This window comes from Myripristis murdjan, chromosome 24 (genome assembly GCF_902150065.1).
Source record: "Myripristis murdjan chromosome 24, fMyrMur1.1, whole genome shotgun sequence".
NCBI classification, from domain to species: Eukaryota; Metazoa; Chordata; class Actinopteri; order Holocentriformes; family Holocentridae; genus Myripristis; species Myripristis murdjan.
The window spans coordinates 31,787,447-31,811,056 of record NC_044003.1 but is presented as its reverse complement, the minus strand read 5'-3'; the positions used below and the strand labels follow the sequence as shown (position 1 = coordinate 31,811,056).

General features: G+C 41.7%; 1 protein-coding gene across 1 annotated transcript in view; it reads right to left on the bottom strand.

Moving 5' to 3' along the window:
• Positions 1-6,502: 6,502 nt before the first annotated feature.
• Positions 6,503-23,610, bottom strand: part of xkr6b (XK, Kell blood group complex subunit-related family, member 6b) — a 72,761-nt gene continuing 55,653 nt past the window's right edge. The window contains exons 2-3 of the mRNA XM_030047315.1: positions 8,405-8,601; positions 6,503-7,473 (exon numbers count right to left, since the gene is read on the bottom strand). Coding sequence (XP_029903175.1) covers positions 6,503-7,473; positions 8,405-8,601 — 1,168 coding nt within the window. The remainder of the gene's footprint in view (positions 7,474-8,404; positions 8,602-23,610) is intronic.

Below are 23,610 nucleotides of genomic sequence, written 5' to 3'. Positions count from 1 at the left end.
AGCTGCCACCCGCTCTCTCATATAGCTTGAAACCCGTGTATATTCTGAAGTAACAAACTGTAACAGAAAATTTTTCACTCATTACCTGTCTGCTAGCTAATGCTTGTTACTGGATTTGTGGCAAAATGATAACTGCACCATAGAAATGTGTAAAATACTTATATTTGTCATAAAATCAGTTGACAAATTAAGTGACATGGTCAAGACTCAGACTTGCATGAAGAAATGTTAGTTCAGTTGAAATCAATCAATCAGTTAATTATCATTACTAATTTTGTAATGACAGTAAGCTGTAAGCATGAATGCTCTGAATATCATGTGACGTTAAGCACCACTACATGAAACGCAACAGAGTAGTATGTGATTTTTTCATGCTATATAATACCATATAGTACCAAAAATGAATGAATCACAGTGTATCTGCACCTGATTTTGACATGTGTCCATGTCTGGAAAAGGTCGATGGTATTCAGAAAAGGATGCACCGAATGCCAGGCAGCCAACTACCACAAAAAACATGCCTCCCCCCCAAAGAATTCATGTATGTAAGAATGAGTAATATCTCACAGGAAAATAAAATGTGCAAACTATAATTTAGTGGTGCTATCCCAGCCGACAGGTGTGGTCTAGGATGCAGTACGAAAAGGACAAAACGGAGACCCTTGAGGACATGCCTGGGGATGAGAACTGCATTGAGACACCCCTGAGTCAGCTGGTTCAGTGGTCTTATTTGTTGGTCCTGAGGAACCCCTGTATTGGCTGTTTAGTTAAGTTTAAATTTTCTTAGTTTGACAATAGTTATTAATTATTCATTCATTCATTGACTAACTACGAACATGGCTGTTCATTCACTATGATAGAGAGGAACTACTCTGGCTACTATGGTAAACAATGAACAAGTTGGTTGTTTGCATACACGTGTATCTATACAGATGGTGTGTTAAATGTTTGCTCCACTCAAGCTGACCCAACAGTTCTCAATTACTCAGGGCTGAACATCGCTTTAAGCTGAAGGGTGGCGGACCCTGGATGTTGAAGCTCTTGGTTATGGCAGTGTACCTCATTGCATGTTCTCATGTCAGGATCTCCAGTTGTTCAGCCTCAACCCCATTGTTCAGTTACCAGAGAGTGAGTGTTTCACAGGGAATATACCAGAGCCCCAGCACTCTAGAGATGGGCAAGAGGGCGGAGCAGCAACCGGGGATGGAGCGGAACATTCGGCGAGAGAACAGAGCTCTGTGACAGGGTTGAGGAGACAGACACGCAAACAAGCGCAGACAAAAATAAAACACACAAACACACTCCAACATGCACTTAGATCTCCAACCTATACGTACTGCAGGCCGAACCGTACATGCTGATAGGTGAACACGTGTCTTTCTCACACGAGCACATGGGGAAACACACAACTCACGCCCTTTCACAGAATCTGTCCTCGTGTTCTTTTCCAACCCTGGCAAAAACCCCCTCGCCCCTTTAGCCCGGCCCTACGTGGCGTCTGCCTTTTACAGTACGATGTTAGCAGGCACACAGGGCCACAGCTAAGCAGAACGCCAGTGAGCCGGGAAAAGGTACCTCCGTTTCGCGTAGGGCTCTTGGGCATCCCTTGTTGGGCGCATTTGTACTAATGCCTCATACTAAAGTCATGCCAAACACTACAATGTAAAAAACGCACGTTATATATTCAGATGAATCATCGAGTATATAGATAAAATCAGAGTATGAAATGCATTCATTTTTCACATGGATTGTTCAGTAGCCCTCTCTGGAAATTTTAGTCAAGCTCCTTTGACATAGAAGGCATTTTTTTAAATCATGGGTGAATACAGTGGTCAACCCCATGGTGGACAGCTCCCACAGATTCAGCTAGGAGCTATACTGTATGTGTCAATGTATAATTGCTGCACAGCAGGCCGAGAGATGGCACACCTTTTGCATTGCCTCATTCTACTGTTTGAAGGGGGCAAAGAAATAGGAGAGACAGTACTGCAAGACATGTGATTTGGCTTTGTTTAAACTGCACTAGCAGGTGCCAGAACAGTTGCCCCTGTACACCCATGTAAGAGTATAGCCTCTTTGAGGGCACACTAATTTGAAGAAGTATACCTTTTTAACACTGCAACATGTTTTGTTATGTAAAAAAGTATGCTCTGGCAAAATATAGTTATGTAAATGAGTATAAATGTGGGAAACAAATATGTACTGAAGTATAATAGCATATAAATAGCTTCAGATTTGTCATGATTTTGTTTTTTTTTTAAGAAGTTATGACAAGTCTTTGCACCATTAAGCATATATTAATCAACCTAAAACCTTTGTTCTAAAAGAAAGAGGGGGGGGGGAGTATAGGGAAGGTGGAAAAGGGAGTACTTTCTAGGATTCAGAAGGGAATGGTGGAGGATTTCTTAAAGGCCGTCTTTGCACTACACAAAAAATTTGTGCAAGTGTGTTGTTAGCCTCAACACAATCATATCCCTCTCCCCTTTACTAAACTCATACGATCTTACAAAAAAAAGTCTTTGGAATGTTTTTACTGTGATTTCTGTTTGATAATTCATTCCCCTTGCTTAAAAAGGCTGATTTAGAGGGCTTTGTGCTCCTTTAAACTCCATTCTACTTTATGATTTCTTAGTTGTGGGGAGAAAGAACGCTAGAATAGAGTGTTTTGTCACCTCAAGAGGTTATCTGCTGTGCTCTAATCTTTTGTGCTGTCACAACTATGGGTAAAAAAAAAATCCAAACAAGGCATGCTATTAGAACTTGCCACCATCAGAGGGCAGTCTATATTTAAAAAACTGAGTGGTAAATATCTGGGTGGAACTGATTGAAGGTCAGTGAGCATCTTTTTCTTCTAGACATGTATGGGATAAATAAGATGTCATAATTTGAAACAGTAAAACAGGCTTTGAAAGGTTGAAACAGTGTTTCAAAACTTGCAATCTAATAAAAAAAAAAAGGCATTGCAAGATTAAAATTAGGTTTTGAAGGTGTGCATAACATTTTCAAAAAATGAAAAAAAAAAAAAAAAAGTCAGATCTCTGCAAACATGATTTTGTAATTGAGCTTCACAGTGTTCCTCCAACACATTATCAGAGTTAAAAATGTGTCACTGTTCCTCTGGTGCAGTCGTTTGTTTTGCATGTTTGAGACCTTGTAAATGGTTTGTAAATGGTGGATTTGAAATGTAAATGGTGATCAGAAAACTGGTGCACATATGTTAGGGGGAAAAAAGTTTTGAAATGTTGTAGCTTGGGTTTTAAAAATTTAATCTTTGCAGATGTACATTTGCACTGTTCTTTCAGAGCTGAGTTGAAAACAGTCACTTTTCAGAGATCTGCCTGCACAGTTGCACGCTTGTGAATCCCGTGGTTTATCAGAGCTTTGTCACTGGTCTGAAACAAACAAAAAAAAAAAAAAAGGCTGGACCTTGGAGGTAGGAGAATTTGCTCCTCAGCAATTGTTTGTTCTCTGTTGAAGTACATTCCAATCACATGTCTTGTTAACTAGGTAGATTATTAGCCTTTATCAGTCATTAATTAGTCTTTTTTATTTTTTAATCTGTTTTTGTCATTTACATTTTCTTGTCCTTTTTTCTGATTGCCTCAGGCACTCATCTTTGTTATAGAACACTAAATTTTGAGTGATGTCACTGCAAAGTGGCGTAGACCTACTGGCTAAACCACTGGTCTAGGGGAAATACTGTTGGCAGTTAAAAGCCAGCGGCAGAGTGAGTTTTCTTTTATTCTTATGAAATGCCTGTAATATGTGTCATATATATCATATGTCAATGTACAATTGTCCATCTTGTTACAGTAGTCACATTTTAAAATGTCCCTCTCTGAGAAGAGATTCACCTTGCACTGACAAATTGGCATTGTGCCAGCAGTAGTCTTCAGTGGCTCATCTACAACATAAAGCAGACAAAGTGATGTAAGTGATCACGCTTTCATAAACAGTGATTCCCAAAATGATATAAAATAAAATAATAGAATAATAGTAAAATAATAGTCTATACTTTACTTTTCATGAGGGAATATGATGAATTAGCGTGCATTAACACACTGTATTACCTTTAGGCCAACACGTTTTTTCAACACTTTACCTATGGTTCTACATATAAAATTTATGTATTTAGGCTAGATGATACATTTTAGTCAAAGTAGATAGTTATTTAAGCCATCCATCAAATTGTTTGTACATTTAGCATATCCTGTGGCGATGAGATTTATTTCCATTTGGCTGTGTGAGCACAGACAAATATGAAAATACTGAGAAGCCTACAGCAAATATACTGGAAAGGTGTCCACTGTCTCTGCCTAAACTAAGCTCTACAGCATCAGAGGTATTGCATGTAAACGCCCTCTGCTGGCACAATGCAAATTTGTCAGTGTGAGGTGAATGTTAACAGATGTGGCAACTTCGCGGCAGTGAGACGGCAATCTTTCAGTGTGACTACTGCACCATGATGGCAAATTATAACCAGACAGATACACTCAGAGTCCACCTGTACAATCGAATGCAGTTCAGGTAAACAGCTCTGCCATAGATTCTACCTTTTAAGAAAGTATATATATATATATATATATAATGTTCAGCTTTTGTTGACATTGTCAATTCTGTTCTAATTCTCTGTTTATTATTGTGGTTGTAGTTTGCAGAGGTCTTGTACTGGACTACATTATACTGAGAGGTGTTTCTAATTTTTTGTCCTCCCTATTTATATACATGTGGGGGACAGAATATTAGAAACAGCTCTCAGTAAAATGCAGTCCACCACCACTAACTATGACCTAACATAAGATTGAATGAAAACCTCTGTTACTGTGACAAAAAGAAAAGCTGAGCATTACAGGCAGCAGGAAAGTAAACTTTATGGCAGATTTATGGATTGGATTGCATTAGCCTGTGCAGGTGTAATAAAGAGGCCACTGAGAGTATATGATAGGCATTTCATAAGGTTAAAGAAAACATGCTAATGGTGACAGAAAAACAGATAAAACAACAAAAAAGACAAATAAATGACTGATAAAGGCTAATAATCTAGGCCATTGGTGGAGCAGTCTGTCAATCCAGACATGTGACTGGACTGTGCTTCAGCAAAGAGCAAACAATAGGTGAAGAGAAAATGCACCTGACTCCAAGGTCCCAGCTTTTTTCCTTTCTTTTCTTTTCGACTTTGGAGTGTCAGACCAGCGCTGTGAGACGGCACTGCCATGAATCATGTGACTCGCAAGCTTATAACTGCATGGTCAGATCTCTGAAAAGTGGGTGGTATAAACTCAACTCTGAAAAAACAGTCTGCACAACAAGTGTAAATGTACATCTGCAAAGATTCTCAATAAAGATTCGACCTTTTGAAACCCAGCTTTCAACGTTGCAAAAGTTTTTTCCCCAACATATTCAAACCAGTTTTCAGATCAACATTTACAAGGCTTCAAACCTGGAAAACAAACGAATACACCGGGAGTACGGTGACAAAATGGAAACTCTGCTCATATGTTAGAGAAACCATGTAAAAACAGTGCTGCAGTTGTGAAGAATGAAAGCTCAAAATGATGTTTGCAGAGATTTTACTTTTTTCAGGCTATGAAAATGTTATGCACACCTTCAAAACCTAATTTCAATCTTGCAAAACCATTTTTTAAAATTAGATTTCAAATTTTCAAACACTGATTCAACCTTTGTTTCAACTGTTTCAATCATTCAATGCTTTTTTTGCAGTTTCGAATTATGACATCATATGTATCCCATAGACATGACACAATTATGATTTCATATTTTGTACAGAAGTAGTACAGCTAGCATACGCATGCTCACAGAGGGAAAAGCCATTTCAAATTGCTCCTCTTTGCTGACATTTGTGATTTCATAATCTACAGTATGCCCATGTAGTAATTTCAGTGCTCTTTACTCATGGGCTACCGACTTGGTAAACAATGTTGTACATTTCAATGATTTACATAAAGAATGGCAGTAAATGTTGAGATGTGCAAAGACCTGCCCACTCTGGAACTCTCCTCCATCATTCCCATCGGGCTTTCGCCAGTCCCTTGTCACAGGGACATACAATATGCCCTTCACAAGTATTCACAGGTTGAATCACCAATACAGTATAATGCATTAAACACATTTCATAGTGAAACATTCATACGTTATCTACACACTCATACAGAACCATCCTCTAAGAATGTAGAGGGGTTTATATTAGATTCTTGTATATGTCACATAGGATAGATTCATAATTTTTCTCTGTACTGTATGTTTTTTTCCCAAAAATAAATCATGACTGTGTGTTTAGACTGTCTTGACAGATTTTCAGTTGACAAAACACACATCTCCTGCAGGAAAATTGAATGATCATGAGGGAGAGAAAGAGAGAGCGAAGTGTCAAATGGAGAGATATCATATCCACAAGCGAAGAGGGGCAGAATGAAAGACAGAGAAAAGGTGTGTGTATTATTATGTGAAAGAGAGGGTGACAGAGCTGTGGAAGAGAATGCCTTCACAGGGAGGACTCGTACTGCAGGAGTTCATAAAGAAGTGGACCGTCCCTATACCTGATGCCCACCGCATTAGGGCTAATGTACTGCAGCACATTTATGGTCCTGCGCAGGCGCCGATCCACAAAGTGCGCGTCCCAGGCTGGGTAGCGCTTTCTAGGCATGTCTATCTTGATGAGAGGCCCTTCAGGCCGGATGGGCCTGCCTGCCGCATCCACAGGCTCGGTGGACCTCACCTGGAAAACCGGAAGGCAGGTGTCCGTGGCTGTTTCATCTGACTCCACATATTCCCCTGCCAGGCCCCGCGTGGGAGTGGCCTGGGAGCCTCGAGGGCCAGGTGTGGGAGCCATGGGCTCAGCCTCAGGGGGTAACGGAAGGCCCCACAGCAACTCAGCACAGCACGAGCTGGCCAGCACTCTAAGCCGGGGGCCCATGGGGTGTAGCACCCCATAATAAAGAACCATACAGGCCACACCTGAGGCAAAGCACAGGAAGACGCCACAGAGGGCAGAAGAGGCATAGGCGTCAGTGGTAGCCGGGTCACGGTAGGCATACCAAAGGGAGCTGAGGATGGCGTTCTCCAGCAGCACCACTGTGTAATAGGCCACCATTCTGTACCGCGTCCGACCCTCGCGTACGTTGAACCAGCAGAAGACGTAGACCACGCCGACCACCATGTTGAACAGTACCTCTTCCCACTTGGACATGCAGAAGTCGGTGCCGCCATGGATGACCCAGAAAGCCATGGCGCACCAGTGGAGCACCACAAAAATGCCAAAGTAGATGTGGAAAACGGAGGCAAATAGGGCAAAGGAGAGCACCCGTGAGGAGATGGTAAAGAGGCGCCAGAACAAATGCACCAGGGCACCTCGGTAACTCATGCTCTTCTTGTCGTCACGTGAGTCACGCAGGAGTTTGTGGTAAGAAGCTAGCACCCAGGCCAGGGACAGGAGGGAGGACAGAGCAGAAACACCTAGAGATGTGGAGAGAGAGTGTGAGAGAGAGAGAGAGCGAGAGAGAGAGACAGGAAGGAAAGAGAGAAAGCAGTCAAAGTTTAAGTATGGCACAAGTGGAGGGGTTTGTGGAAAGCAAAAAGAGCAATGATAGTTTGTGTTGTTAAAAGGCTAGAGGAACTGGAAAAAAGGATCAAATTTATTTAAAAAGGCTGCAATGCAGTAACTAAAGAGCAAGTTTACTGGCTTTATTTTATTATTATTTTTTTTTACACAAAGGATTGATTTGCAATTGATTTGCTTTCTCACCCCAAAAATATAGGGGTCTTTCCACAACAGTCACATATGTTGTACTTTGGGCAAAGCAACTGATCAAATTCTTGAAAATCACAGTATTATCATCATTATGCCTAAGTGCATTATTCAGTCACAGCAGTCAACATTTACTACACCATTATGGTTTTCTTAACAAATGTATGATTGTAGAGACAACGGTTATGTCAGTGCAGTATCCTGCAGAATGAAAAATGACAGAGCACTATCTGCAGAGCAGCAGCATAGTGCCCCTCAGCAAATGCATTGATGGTATTTCTACAGGCACCCAGATAGACAGGGGTACCACTTATTGTTGTGGAACTGCCTTGGGGGAATTGTATTGCATGGAGGAACTGTAAAAGACAATTCAATACTTGGAGTGATAAATGTCGGATTTTTTTAAGATACTGGCACACAGTGTTATATACAGAGTAAATAAAGAGATATGTGAACCTTAGGAACTTGATGGATAGGTAAAATCCACTCAAAATCCAATACTGACCCATGTCCTGTGTGGTAACAGAAATAAAAGTAGGGGAAATGAATGCGAAAAAAAGACAATGAAATGTGAGATGACCTCAAATACAGGCAAATAAATTCAGTGGTCCCAGTATAGAGCCTTAGGGAACCCCTTACACTGCAGCCACTCAGCCCTGTTGCTCTGGATCATGATGCAGAGCTGCAGCACCAGCTGAGGGGCACTTTCTAAGAAGGTCTCCAGCAGCCGCAGCATGTTGACATCGGCATATTCATACATCATGGCCCAGTAAAAACGTCGCTGATTCTCCTTCTGCCGGTGGCTTTGTATGCCAAGGTACATGGTCCGGATGTACCTGCAAAGAGAGAAATGATGGGTAGTTAGACACTTTGAAGCATTGCTTAAACTGCCTTTTGCTCTTTTATATCACATGCCTTTTTCTGTAATAGACACTTCACTGTGGTGATAAGTAGGCATTGTTGATCATTTGACATCAACAATGCCTCTAACTGGATGGTCTTTGCTATCCACAGACATGCAGGAATTCCCTGTTCAGCACACCTACACATGATTGTGTCTCAACACTAGGGGGCATATTTAGCTTCAGTCTTTCACATACAGTAAAATGTGTCCTCCATTCATAAGTTTATCATAGTGTTCTGAATTGGTGGAAGGGAATTTGTTAAATGTATTTAAATACCTGGTCTTATGATGAAAAAAGTATGTGAAAGTTGGAAGTTCCATGAAATGAACAGCACTTACAAAACAATGCCATTCATTGTTCTATTACAGATGTATGGTCTATGAATGCCAAATCATTATTCGTGAACACGGACAAAACACAGACATGTCATGAGAGATGCTAAAATACATCAGTAGGATCATAAAATACCGTGATAAAAAATATTATAATACAAAATGAAGAGAGAGAAAAAACACAAAGGTATATAGATGAGATTTCTAAGAAAACTTCAAAGATAAAAATGCTTTTTCATCACTTTACGCGCAACTAGCAAAAAGTCAACAACAATCACCACTGAGTGCACAGTAGCTCCCCTGAGGACAGAGCAACAGCAGGCATACCTTTGATGCTTTAGCGTACAGTATAACTGCCTTGTGTAAAGCAACACTGGGAATGACATCACTGGTATGGTGTGATTAAAATATTTTTCAGTCTTCTCTAGGGTCATTGATATTGTGGTCATCACATTCTAGAGTTTATACAGTCATCACCTGTCTATGCATAATGAAAGTTTTTGGGGGAAATGACTATGGTAAAGCCAGGTAGAGCTAAAGGTGTCAGCTGATTGAATCAAGCTCCTCTTGTAATCAAAACTATTCCATTTTGAAAAGGACAAGGCATTGAGGCTCACTCTGTGCTGTTGAGGGAGATGTAACGTGTAGCTCAGGGCTGTGATAATCATCTTTTGGGGTTTGCTGTGAAATGTAATGCTGCAATAAAAGATGCCAATTACCATGTGCAGAAGGCAACAACAAACAATGTCAAAATGATGTTATTTGATGGAAGCCTTGGATGGGAATAACTCACTGCACACTTTTGAAAATGCACCCTAAAACAATCAGTCGCTTCCATAAAAGAAAAACAAGTGAACAAAAGGGAAGTGCGCTGTAGTCTGGTAGAAACATGGTGGTGCTTTCATCCTTTCCTCCTGGTAAACACACTCGAGTTCCTCAAACATACTGTTAACCCAAGTCTGGCTGTAGAGAAAACAATCACTGAAACCACCACAGCAGTTATAGTGGTTTATAGTTGCTTTAACAGTGAGTTCAACCAATGCATATTGGGTAGTAGCTGCAGGGTCTATCTGCCTGAGCTGACAGAGTGGCCAAATAAATCTACCACTTGATGTGAAGGCAGTCAACCGAGGACAATAGCGTAGCAAGGACAGAAATAGAATAGACAGTAGCACTCCCCAAAACAAATTGAGAGGCAATGGATCTAAATTCCATCCTTAAAGGTATGACATCAATTCACTGCAGTTTAACAAACAAAATGAGACGAGTGCTCATAAGTGTTTTTAGGTATAGTTAGCCTTTTAGGAATGAGAAAAAGGATTGCTGTTACGTTTGATATTGAGTTGTGTGCAGTGCCACGTAAAGACTACAAGGACATGTGGGGTCCACTTCCCTGTGGTTATTGCTGTGGCAAATATTCAGACATTTTAAAGCCTCTGTTCTTCATATGATCATCTCTGAACACCTCACTCGGCTAAAACCTGGTCAAACAACATAACAGAACATACATCTGATACAAACCATGATTATGTCTGCAATCTGTTTGAAGCATGGCTATTTCTGTTGAAACAACAAACATCAGTCATTTTAATTGTTGTTTCTTTAGATAAGTTACAGAAATCATTGCCATTCCAAGGGACCTAGTCGCTGGCCAGCTATACACACAGAATATGTGAGAGTGGATGTGGAGAGGATGTGAAGAGTGTGCCGACACCCTTCATGGTCCAGTCAGTCAATTAGCTAAACTGGAAAGACAGCCCAAGATTCCTAAAAGGACGGGTAGGAACTATGAGGGGATGAGACAATGTTTTGCACAAAAACCTCAGAAAACAACAGCTATTGCTATAAAATGACAGTATGGATTCTGAGACACAGGCTGTGCAAGGTAGGTGAAATGTTAGAAGCTGATAGCACATGGAAGAAGACATGGAGAGGGATGTTCATGTGAAGATCTAGGCGGTCGCTGACATAAATGTGCAGTGAAACAATGTCACCCAGGCTCAGATATTTAGACATAGCTGGGCTGGCCGATATATCAATATATCAATACTGTGAATCTGGATATTGTAATATGATATGGTGTAAGTGTTGTCTTTTCCTGGTTTTAAAGGCTGCATTACAGTAAAGAGATGCAATTTTCTGAACTTATTAGACTATTCTAGCTGTTGTGTTATTTGCTTGGTCATCATATCCACATTACTAATGACTGTTCACCAAAAATCTGGTGTGTGTAAATATCTCACAAAAACACCAACAGTCTCCCTACAATATTGTCACCATATCAATATTGATATTGATATTTGATTTTGGTCATATTGCTCAGTCCTCTTTAGAAGATTATTTGTCGCTATGTCATCTGGGGCATGATGATGGTGGCCCCTGAATGAACTGTTAGTCTTGCCACGGACTTGCAGAGGACTGCTGAAGCATGGAGGGATCAAATGTAAAACACATGCGGATAAAGGTCTGCCATCTCAGGGAATGCAGAAGCGGTCTGTCTTAGGACATTGGGCCGGAGAACAGGAAAAAGGGGAAAATGGACAAAAGTTTTTTTTGGGATCAATAGCTCTGGGCTGTGAGAGGCACCATTATATCCAGAGGTAAAGTCTGGCATTCCGTGACATTTCCAGTTGGACTGGTAAATGTCAGATGGAACAAGTCAACCCCCTCCCTCACTAATGACATGCCACAGAGACATACACAGACCCTTTGTCTCTGTCCCCCTATTTCCATTAGCCTGTATTCCACTGTTACTCCTCACTGGTCCGTAGTACCTCTGTCAGAAATTGCACTACTGTGATCTCAGCAGCCGTCTCGCTTAGGAATGCACGGAAAATGTAATTGCTGTGGATGGTATAACATGGCAACTGGTTTGATATTTCAGCAACACTGACTTAATATGCATCAGAAGTGTTCACTCCTATGTAACTGTGTGCCGTTGATAACGCGGATTATCATTCATTTTCTACTGGTATGTTCAATACCCCGCACTTCAATCTTGATAGGCATCCAGAAATAAGAGTTATCAGTGCAGAGATTCACACCCACCCCTTTCCTGTCTGGTAATACTGCTTGTTAGTTCATATTCCCTTGGTTTCAGCAAAAAAACTTGTACAGTTAAACACTTTGGGTTTCACGGCTGTCAGAAAAATCTGAACTCACTCCATCACGTCTCAAACACACACAGAGCTCATGCCTTCACAGGAATCTCACACACATTCCGGAATTGTGATGCACGCTGTTAACACTCCCACTGTGCCTTTTCAGATGTAGTAACACAACAACGCCTTAAATATATGCAGGCACACACACACACACACAGACACATACACACACCCATACACAGTCACAAGCATACTTGTCAGCGTTATAGGTAGTCGGGGATTTCCTTTCTATTCCAGACACATTTGTCAGATATTATGGATTTCACTCCCCGTCTCGCTCCCTCTCTCCCTCTCCTCAGTTACTCTGTGGTCCAGTCCGCTAGGCTTTCCTCTCCCTTGTCCTTTTAGCTCAATAGCGCCTCTACACGGCTCCTCATGAATTATTTGTGTCGAGATCATAGCAATCGCTCATGGCTCGTTAAGCAGCGTACGCGTGGCCTAATAGCTCGACGCTGTGCCGGGTCGTGTTCCAAGCCCAGCCGTCTGCCATTGCTGCAGACACACAGACAGGCAACCATTACTCCCCCCACCTCACCCCCCCCACCCCACCCACCTCACTCCCTCAACCCATTCCACTCCACACACTCACACACACATACACACACACCATCTTAATCACTTAAGAGAGGCAGGGTACACTAGCCTGCATCCCTAATCGACCAACTAGACTGCTGTAAAGCCCAGATAGAGATCTGAAACTGTAATTACAAGGGCTGCATGAGTAAGCTCCATGAGATCTGAGTACAAGCTATTGTGAGGGGCAGGTGGAATGACATGGGCACTATGGGTGGGAATCACCGGGTAACTCACAATACGATACTATCACCGTATTTTACCCACAATAACAATAATCTCATGATACAGGCGACCTTTTCTTGTTATTTTTATTTTCACATTACAATTTTTTTTTACAGTGGATTCAGTGAGTCCAAGAAACAAAACACCAAGCAACAGCAGCATAGGACACTGGTATACACTACATGTCAGCTTAAAATTGTGTGTGCATGTTTGTGTGTGTGAGTGTGCATGTCAGATTAAGTGCAGCTATATTTGGACAGGTGTTGTTCAGTTCATTGAGGGCATATGGCAATATATGCAGAAGAAAAAGACATTTTAGTAATAAATATAAATGAACATAAGTCATCATCATCATCATCAACCTTTATTTGACTAGGCGAGTTAATTAAGAGCAAACTCTTATTTGCAATAACGGCCTAGGTGGGGGTAGTGGCCCCCTGGGGAGGGGTTTGGGGATTCAAATAAAATAAAAATAATAATAACAATAAGTGACAGGATTGGTGATGCCAGCAACGATAATTCAGAAATATGCATTTAATAAAAAATGTAAGCAAATATGTAAATAGTGAACAATAAAAAATATATAATACATAGCCCATAAATGGAAATGGGGAAGAAAAAAATGATGGGGGACAAAATTAATTAATTAATTAATTAATTAATTAATGGGAGAAAAAACAAATATTTTAATACTTTTGCATCATCACACAAAACATTTGTGTGATGAGATTTTTTTCCTTCGTTCCATTATTTTTTCTCTTGTATGTAATTTTTTTTTCTCCTCTATGTCCCTTTAGGGGCTCTGTAATAAAGTCTTACAGGAGGAAATACCGCCATATATGGCATTGTCAATTTATTGTCCTACACCTGATAGGTACACACTCACACACGCACATAAACAATGTGGGGGACTGACTGCTTGGCCATGTTGTTCCTCCCTCTCCTCCAAAATCATTGACCGATGAGTCATCCAGCCACCCTTACACTAATCCCTTAAGTGGGTGGTTGGTAGGATCAGCAACACACACACACACACACACACACACACACACACACACACACACACCTAGCTAAGTTTAACAGCATCTCTCATCAAAGGTAGGCTTGTGGGAGGGCTTAGGTGCTCAGACTGCATTCATGAGCTGATTCATAATAAAGTCACAAATACTATTACAAAGGCTACAGGAATGCATGAACCAGGCCTCACACACTTCCCGTAACAGGTGGAATTCAGCACTAAGCATGGGGGACACATAACATACGCAAGGCCTGGGGGAGGTGGGTGGGCGGGGGGTTGAAAATGTGAGTTGTGCGTATGCGTGTGTGTGTGTGTAAGGTAGAGGCCGTGAGATGCCAGCTGCGATGAGTCACACCCTGAGTCACTCAGAGGACTTTCATAGGGGGCTGCACATCGACTAACAATGAGGTTTAACCCTCCTCTCGTCGGGGAGGTTTTCACTCTCTCCCCAGCTTCCTCTGCTGCTCGGTGCCCCTGTTTCTCCGTCTGCCTCGCTCTCCTCTCACAGGAAGAAACAACTCTTGCTACCACACACCACCTCCCCTGCCAAGAAAGAATCCAATTTGTGTTTGGGGGTTTCATTTCTTTTGCAATGCAGTTTTTTTTTTTTTTTTTTTTGAGAGAGGAAGTGGTGTGGTGTGTATGTGTTGGGGGGTGGGGGGTGTGTGTGTGTGTATGTGGGGGGGTAAGTACAGCAGGTACTGTTTGCCTATTCATATCCTCAGAAGCTTCAAACTCTGTTCTCTCTCTCTCCCGATGTTGTTTTTCCTCTGTCTCCACCCCTTCAGTGTTTTGCATCATCTCCTCTCCCTCCTTATTGCCCTATTTAGAATATAATAGCAACTAAAAAAAGTATCCATCCTGTAATGAATGGAATTTCGCCACAAAGAAAAATACCGCATGACTTTGACTTGAGATTTTTATAACTCCTTTTACTGCGTGTAATTTAGTGGGCGCTTGGTGTCCACTGCTTTTATGGTCTAGTCCTCTATGTTTCCCTTATCTTTCTGTTCTCCTGGTATATTGTTCTTATTGTAAAATGTTGAGAAGTGTCATGTGTTATTTCCTTCCCTGTCATTCGGCTCAGCCCTTTGTGTGCCAAACCCTGTCCGACCACTTCACCCAGTTACTGTGACCCTCAATCTCTGCAAATTTAAGGCCCTCACATTTATTCCAAATTGACAGAATTCATTTGTTGTAGTGATCATCCTCAGTAAATACAGAAAACACACACAGTCCAATCCCTTCTTTCTGTGCAGCTTTGCTCTACTTAGCCACATCTTTTCATGATGCCAACACACATACATTAAATGTGTGTGCACACATAATGTCTTTTTGAGTTCGGCTTTGGCTTCCTATCCAAGTATGACAAGGACAGATTAGAGGAGTCCTCCTCCCCTGGAGTGGTCCAGAAAGTGTGTGTTACATCACTGGGATGGCAGCTGCAGGAAACACAAAAATGCCTCCCACCGGGCCAGATAGCTGTGTTTGTATGGCCAATAAGGGACATTTTTTGTCATACTCTATTGATCCACAAAGGAGAAATTCATCTTTTCACCCCCCCTCACCTTCCACTGGGAGGTCAAAGTGCAGGGTCACCAACAGAACCGCAGCTGTGGAGCTGATGGGGATTTGGTGTCTTTCTCAAGGACACTGCAATGTTTTCTGCTTTCTGTCACAAGGGACTGAAGCCGGCGCCTTCTAGTTGAAAGACGGCCTCCTAAACACCATCCTGCTGTTGTTTACAATAGATGGAGGTACAGAAGGTAGGGAATAGACCTTACAGGGACTGCTCATCCATTTTGAAAAAAATTATAGTATTTCACTTCCCTCCTAGCTGTTATGTAGGACAGTAGTGATGTTATCTTCCTCTCATTGTTACTGAGTGCTGGATACTGGCTGGATGCTCCAAATGCTAACTGTTAGCCTCCTGCCATTGAAGTAGACTCCCCTAGTTAACGTTCTTGAAAATATCCGCCTTAATCCACTCAAAGAAAGTTTAACAAAATTTTACAAGTGCTGCTTTGCCACACTAACATGTACATGCAATTACTGAGTGCTAACAGATGATAGTTTTGTTCATTTAATTTTTATGACTGTATATTTGCCTTTATCAACATCTGGAAAGATATGATAACTTCTGCAATTCCCATATCACTCCATGCCAAAGACTGTTTGTTTTCTTCAATGAACACATGTACACATGTTGGAGGGCAAAAATAACTTTCTCCAGAGTACTAAAAGATGTAATGTTGCGGCTAGCTTCTTCTTTTCCTCCACTTCCCCCTGTCCCACGCATTTCAAGTACCTTTTGGGTACCATTGAATCTGTCGAAAATGTCAAAATTCTGCTACACATCGTCAAACCAACCATTAATTCCAACTTTGTCTATTTAATAATCTAGGCGGATTAAGGCTGTTAGTTTTAAGAATGTTGTTGTGTGCTGAGGGGCACAGGATAAAAAAAAAAAGAAGAGAAGGCGGAGGAGGAAGTATGAAGCAGAACTTAAAACTTTATTGCAGTTTTAACAAGAGCCATTTTCTTAACTGTCCCTGTCCACACGGGGACAACACCAACACACCACCACAACCAGACAGGGCTAGGGGCTTAACACATGACCTCAGAACTCATGGAATATGTGGTCCCAGTCACAATACATCTCCACTTTTTCTTATTAATACACAAAATTCTTCCCCGGAAAACTTTAGAACCTCTCTTAACTCACATAAACCAAATAATTGTGCTTAAAGTCACACATTTGTTGCATTTCTTTACTTTTTTAAATCAACAATAACCACTGAACATTTTTTTTTTTTTTTTTAATTTTCACCTCTTTTTTCCCTAACCTTCCACCATGTTTATCAGTTCTACAGTTTTTTTTTTTTTTTTTTTTTTTTTTATCCATATACTGGTTGAGTCATTCAGGAGCTTGCCTGACACATGTGGTCTGGAGTACTGTGGCTCAGTAACACAGTCATTCAATTCACTTCCTGCCGGCTCAAAACCAGGTACAATCTCAGCTCGGGGTGTGACATACAAGTGTTCAGCAATGTCCACCTTCTCTGAGTTTTTGATTACCTCAACTGTCTGATCAGCCATTAGCTGATCAATGACTTTCTTGCTTATGTGTCCATCTACATTGACCAAATAAGTTACTGGACCTAATACTTGCTCAATTACACCTAGTTTCCATCCATTTCCTCCCCAGAATCCTTAACCAACACTGCCTGATTTGGTTGCAAGGTTCAGAGATGGGGCTGACTGTTTTGTATAGAGGCTTGTTTTTCCTGCATCTGCACAGAGGATTTTGGTGTGACCTGTGACATCCTAGTTCTGACCGACTTGAATTCCCTTCCATACAAGTAATCCCTGAATTTAAGTACACCAAAGTTGATGCCTAATGCTTCTTTCTCAATTTGGGGGTAGTTTAACTCAGTCTTACTTAGTGTACGTGATGCCTAGGCTATCGGTCTTCCACTACTGTGTGGCATCTTGTGTGATATCACCGCTCCAAGTCCATAGGCACTTGCATCACAAGCCAACATGACTGGCATCTGTGGATCAAAGTGAGAAAGAACAGTAGAAGATGACAACTGCACTTTGGCATTCTCAAAGGCTGCTTGACAACTAGCAGGCCAGTTCCATACACTGCCTTTGTAACAATATATAATATAATATATAATAATATACCAGTAATACCAAAAAAGCTTGTGGCTCAGTGACATACTTTGGGACTGGAGCATTTGTGATTGCTTCCACTTTTCCTGGTATTGGGCGTAACCCGTCACAGTCAATTTTATGTCCCAAGTACATTAAACTGGGTTGACAGAAGGCACATTTTTCACCGTTCACTCTAATGCCTCTGTCTTGCAGTCTTTGCAACACCAGTGCAACAATTTTCCAGTGTTCGCTTTCTGATTCCCTGTGATCAGTATGTTATCAAAATAACAGTAACACCCGATCCATAATGCGTTGGAATATGACTGCTGCAATGGCTATGCCATGGGGCAACCTATTCACCCGAATTCAACCTGTTGATAGGCTTGAGTTAGATCTAGTTTTGCAAAGTCTGACTTCACCATTTGTTTTTGGGATGCATGCAAGTGGAGTAGCTCATTCACTGCACTCTACTGGCGTCAAAACTCCTTCCTCTTGTAGCTTCGTCAGTTACCTGTAAACTACTGAATTCAAGGCATAGGGTGCTGATCCAGTCTTGTAAAATGTAGAAGTTGGATCTTTAGCCACCTGGAGCTTTGTTTTATCTACTGAGATAACTCCTCTGTCTGCATTAAACACCTAAGAGTATTTCACACACATCTCAGTCAAAGGATCTGCTATGGGCACATAATTCACTCTATACCAGTATAGGCACAGAGACCTGATCCAATTCCTACCCATTAGCATTGGACCCCTTCCTTTTGACACCTGCAAGCTTAGTTGTTCTGTTTCACTACCACACTGTACTTACCATATATGGCTTTACATACGCACTGGCACCTTTTACGGTAAACAGTCCATAGTCTTTTGCAGTCTCTGCAGTTTCAATGGCTGTACCGTTGGCTGGTGCTGCTGACCTGTGCCTATCCCCCATAGCGCTTGGTCCTTTGTCGGCTGGTTCCCTCATGACGTAGTGGGTCTCTTGCTCAGCTGCGGTGCTTTTCATGGCAGAGCGCGGTCTGCAGTAACTTCCAATGGCGTTGGCCATCTACTTCCAACACGTTTGCACTAGATGTCCTTTCTTCTTGCAGGCTCCCTGGAAGACGTCCCTGTACTTGCATGTGGCAGCGAAATGGCCCTCTCCAAGGCACCTGTAGCACTTGTTCTCCTCCCTGTCGCCTCGCATTTTCTTCTGTTGGCCGCCCTCTCTGCCATCTCATGAGCATGAGCATGTCCTGTGATACTGCTCACCTTGTCTGTTCTCAGCAGGGTTTGCTAAAACATCCTCAAACTTGTAGTTGTGCGCTCGAAATTATTCACAATGTCCATTACTTGTGCCCAGCTCAGTGGCTCTCCATAAGCCGTGCTCAACAGCTTGGCTCTTAGCACCTTACTGCTGATGCCATACACAAGCTGGTCCCTTAACTGTTCTTCTAGCTTTTTCCAAACTCACACGAGGCTGGAAGCCCTTTTAGTGCGGCTACATATTCTGCTAGAGACTCTCCTGTTTGTTGTTTGCATGCACGGAAGATAGAGTGCATTCAGAAAGTAGTCTTTTTTTTTCACTTTTGTTTGTTGCAGTCTGATGCTACAAACGTCTAAATTCATTTTTTCTCTCATTAATCTACACTAAGTACCCTATAATGACAAAGTGAAAACAGAATTTTAGACGTTTTTGTAAATTTATTAAAAGGAAAACCTGAAATATCACATTGACATAAGTATTTAGACCCTTTACTCTGTACTTAGTTGAAGCACCTTTGACAGCAATTACAGCCTTGAGTCTTTTTTGGGTATGACGCAACAAGCTTTGCACACCTGGATTGGGGGATTTTCTGCCATTCTTTTTTGCAAATCCTCTCAAGCTTGGTCAAGTTGGATGTGGACCATCCAGCCATTTTCAGGTCTCTCCAGAGATCTTGGATAGGGTTCAAGTCAGGGCTCTGGCTGGGTCGCTCTAAACCACTCCTTAGGGTTCTTAGGGTCATTGTCATGTTGGACGGTGAACCTTCAGCCCAGTCTGAGGTCCTGAGCACCTCAGACTGTTTTCATTGAGGATATCTCTGTACTTTGTTCCATTTATCTTCCCCTGGTTTCCTCCAGACATAACGTTTGGAACTAAGGCCAAACAGTTCAATCTTGGTTTCATCAGACCAGAGAATCTTGTCTCTCACAGTCTGAAAGTCCTTCAGGTGCTTTTTTGCAAACTCCAAGCAGGCTTTCATGTGTTTTGCACTGAGGAGAGGCTTCCGTCTAGCCACTCTGCCATAAAGCCCATATCAGTGGAGTGCCACAGGGATGGCTGTCCTTCTGGAACTTTGTCCCATCTCCACACAGGATCTCTGGAGCTCAGTCGAGTGACCATCGGCTTCTTGGTAACCTTTCTTACTAAGGCCCTTCTCCCACGATTGCTCAATTTGGCCGGAGGACCAGCTCTTGGAAGAGTCCTGGTTGTGCCAAACTTCTTCCATTTGAGAATTATGGAGGTCACTGTGCTCTTGGGAACCTTCAGTGCAGCAGAATTTTTTTTGTAGCTTTCCCCAGATCTGTGCCTTGCAACAATCCTGTCTCTGAGCTCTGCAGGCAGTTCCTTTGACCTCATGGTTTGGTTTTTGCTCTGATATGCATTGTCAGCTGTGAGGCCTTCTACAGAGAGGTGTGTGCCTTTCCAAATCATGTCCAATCAATTTACCACAGGTGGACTCTAATCAAGGTGTAGAAACATCTCAGCAACGATCAAGAGTAATGGGAGGAACCTGAGCTAAATTTCAAGTCTTGTTGCAAAGGGTCTGAATACTTATGTTAATGTGATATTTCAGTTTTTCTTTTTAAATAAAATTGCAAAAAATTCTAAAATTCTGTTTTCACTTTCAGGTACTGTACTTAGTGTAGATTAATGAGAGAAAAAATAAATTTGTAGCATGAGACTGAAACATAACAAAAGTGAAAAAAAATGAAGGGGGTCTGAATACTTTCTGAATGTACTGTATATCGTTCACTTAGGACATTTTTCTTCCGCGCATTAAAGTGTCTCAACACTTTCAAAATGTTGGCCAGGAGTGTTTCAGATGGTTTTTTCGGTGCTATCAGATCGCTCAGTAATGAGAATGTCTTTGTACCTACCATGGGTTAGGGTTAGGAAAAATAGGAAAAATGCCCATTGTTTTTCCTCTGAAATTCTGTTGGTTTCAGTAAACTGTGCAAAACTTTCTGTGCAAAAAAAGCACAAGCCCAACTCAATGGCTAGCTTTATGTCCATGCTCTCATCTTCTCTCCACTTCCAAAAAATTTTCGTGGTAAACGAATCCACACCTCGTCACCAGTTTGTTGTGTCCTGAGGGGCACAGGGTAAGAAAAAAGAGAAGGGGGAGTAGGAAGTGTGAAGCAGAACTTAAAACTTTATTACAGATTTAACAAGACCCATTTTCATAATTGCCCCTGTCCACACGGGAACAACACCAACACACCACCACAACCAGACAGGGGGAGGGACTCAACACATGACCCCTGAACTCATGGAATATGTAGTCTCACTCACAATACATCTCCACTTTTTCTTATTAATACACAACAAATGTTGGTGAGGGAGGTCCATCTCCAAAGCAGGAGGCTAATAGTTAGCATTTAGAGCATCCAGCCAGTATCCAGCACTCAGCAACGATGAGAGGAAGATAGCACCAGTACTATCCTACAGAACAACTAAAGGGCAAGTGAAATAATTTCAAATTTCTTTATGTGAGCTATTGAGCAGAGTTACGTTAATCACTATTTAACAGAGCAACAATACAGAGATCCTTTTAAATCAAGTTGGGAATAGGTGTTTTACATAGCTTTTAAGTGTTTTAACTCACAGCAATGGTTTTCACATTTTCCAGAAAGACTTTGATACTCATTCAGCCACTGACATTCTATCAGATATCTCTTTATGCTAATTATGGCAACAAACAGCCCTAGATGAAAGCGTGGTTGAGCTGAGGTCTGAGCCCCACAGGTGAGTCAGATATACAAATACAAACACACAACAATGTGTGACCAGTGCCTTTGAGCGATTTGTACACCAGGAGCTGTTGGAAAGTTGAGGGGAGACCAGGTTGACATGATGCAAGCTGAAAGCAATGGGGAGCGGCAAGCCGAGATGAGGGATGCTGTGTCAACTCTGCTCCGCCCTGTCAGTTCCTGGAATGTGCACTAGTCAAGTACAACTGACATCTGGACTAAATATTATCACTGTAATCATAACACTTCATAAATACACACAATTTTATGCGGTTGGTTACAAAGGGCAATTTATGATGTCAAAGGCTGTAAAAAACGGTGAAAAAAAATGTAACATAAGCTCAATGTAAATCTGTTATAATATTATTATGCAGCGCTATTTAACGTTTGTGGTTTTGTGATGCACTGGATATCATCAGGAAGTAAATGATTTAATTTCAAGTGAATTCAGCTCACTTGCTGATTAATCAGTATCGCTTTTACATGTAGTCTCATCAATAAGCTGTCTCTTCCCCCCCCTTTTCATATCTGCACACAGAGCACAAACACTGACCCCCAGCATGTAGAGTAGCTCCCTTCTCTGCTACTCCCTCTCCTCCTCCTCCTCCTGTACAGCCACAGTCATTTGTCACCATTAGCAACAGTCCTCAGGTACCCCAACCCATTGAGCTGCGATCATGTGACCGTGAGCTCACATTAAGACGAGAGGAGAGCAGAGAGGAGAGGGAGAAATGGAAAGGGGGGAAAACAATGGAGGGAAGAGAGGACAGGGATGGATAAGAGAAAGGTCAAGAGAGTTGAAGGGAGAGAGACTGGGGGGAGGGGGAGGAGGAAAGGAGAGGTGTGTGTCATGTGATCTCTCTGCCTTCAGATGGACACAAGCCAGAGATCAAGGCTGATCTAAGATAATTTGGGGTCATTTGGCAATAATGGACTCAAACATGATAAGGATTAAGAGGCACAGATTCCATATCAGTGCTGAAGAGAAGGGCTGCCTCCCTGCCTTCCAGATACAGAATGCTATTAAACACATTAGCAGCTATCAACACCAGTGTGGCTGTGCTATCTGGTATCCACATGGGTTATCATATAAAAGGCAAGCTAAATGAATTTATTGGTTTTATTCAACAATTTAAATTGAAAATACACAATGGTGTGCTGACTAGTGGTAACTTTATCTACTGGATATTACACAGAGGCAGACAGCTCAAATTAGTCGCTCCCACATATCACAAACGTACAGCAACTCTAGAAAGCTGTGAACCAAAAGTGAAGCGGTTCAAGAATAGGAATAGAATGTTTGTTCCTCAAAACCATTTGTGTATGTGTGTGTTTTTTAGATTCATAATTCCATCTAATCCCGTCATCTATGGTTTGTTTCACTGTTAATGGAGTTATTGATGCCACTGATTGGTGAGATACCTCTGCTGCTCACCTAATGAACCTGGGTTCAACAAGATGACAAAGATTCTGGTACTAAAGTACAGATACAACAAAACAAAGAAACAAACAAAAAAAAAACATCACTCCATGTACCCTCACCCCTATACCAGGACTTCCTAGGGCAGGCCAATATGGACAAAATCAAATATTACAATATTTTTTGACAAAATACCTTGATCTTGCAGTGATATTGTGGGATGACTCTTGGTGCTTTCACAAAATGACAAAAGTTTTGACAGTCATTTGTCATGTGGATGTGATGACCAAACAGAAGGCAAATAACAGAGCAGCTACAACAGTCTAATAGGTCCAGAAAATAGCATCCCTTTACTGTGATGCAGTAAAGCAAAAACCAGAAAGATCAGACAAAGACATCACTTCTACCATATCATGATATTACAATATCCAAAGTCCCTGATGATATATAGTCTTCGATCACAATAAGAGTCCAGATTGGGCCGCAAATTTTGTCCAAACACGACCCGGGACAGGAGCATTTATCCCCTGGACGGCCAGTAGGTCCATCATTTTT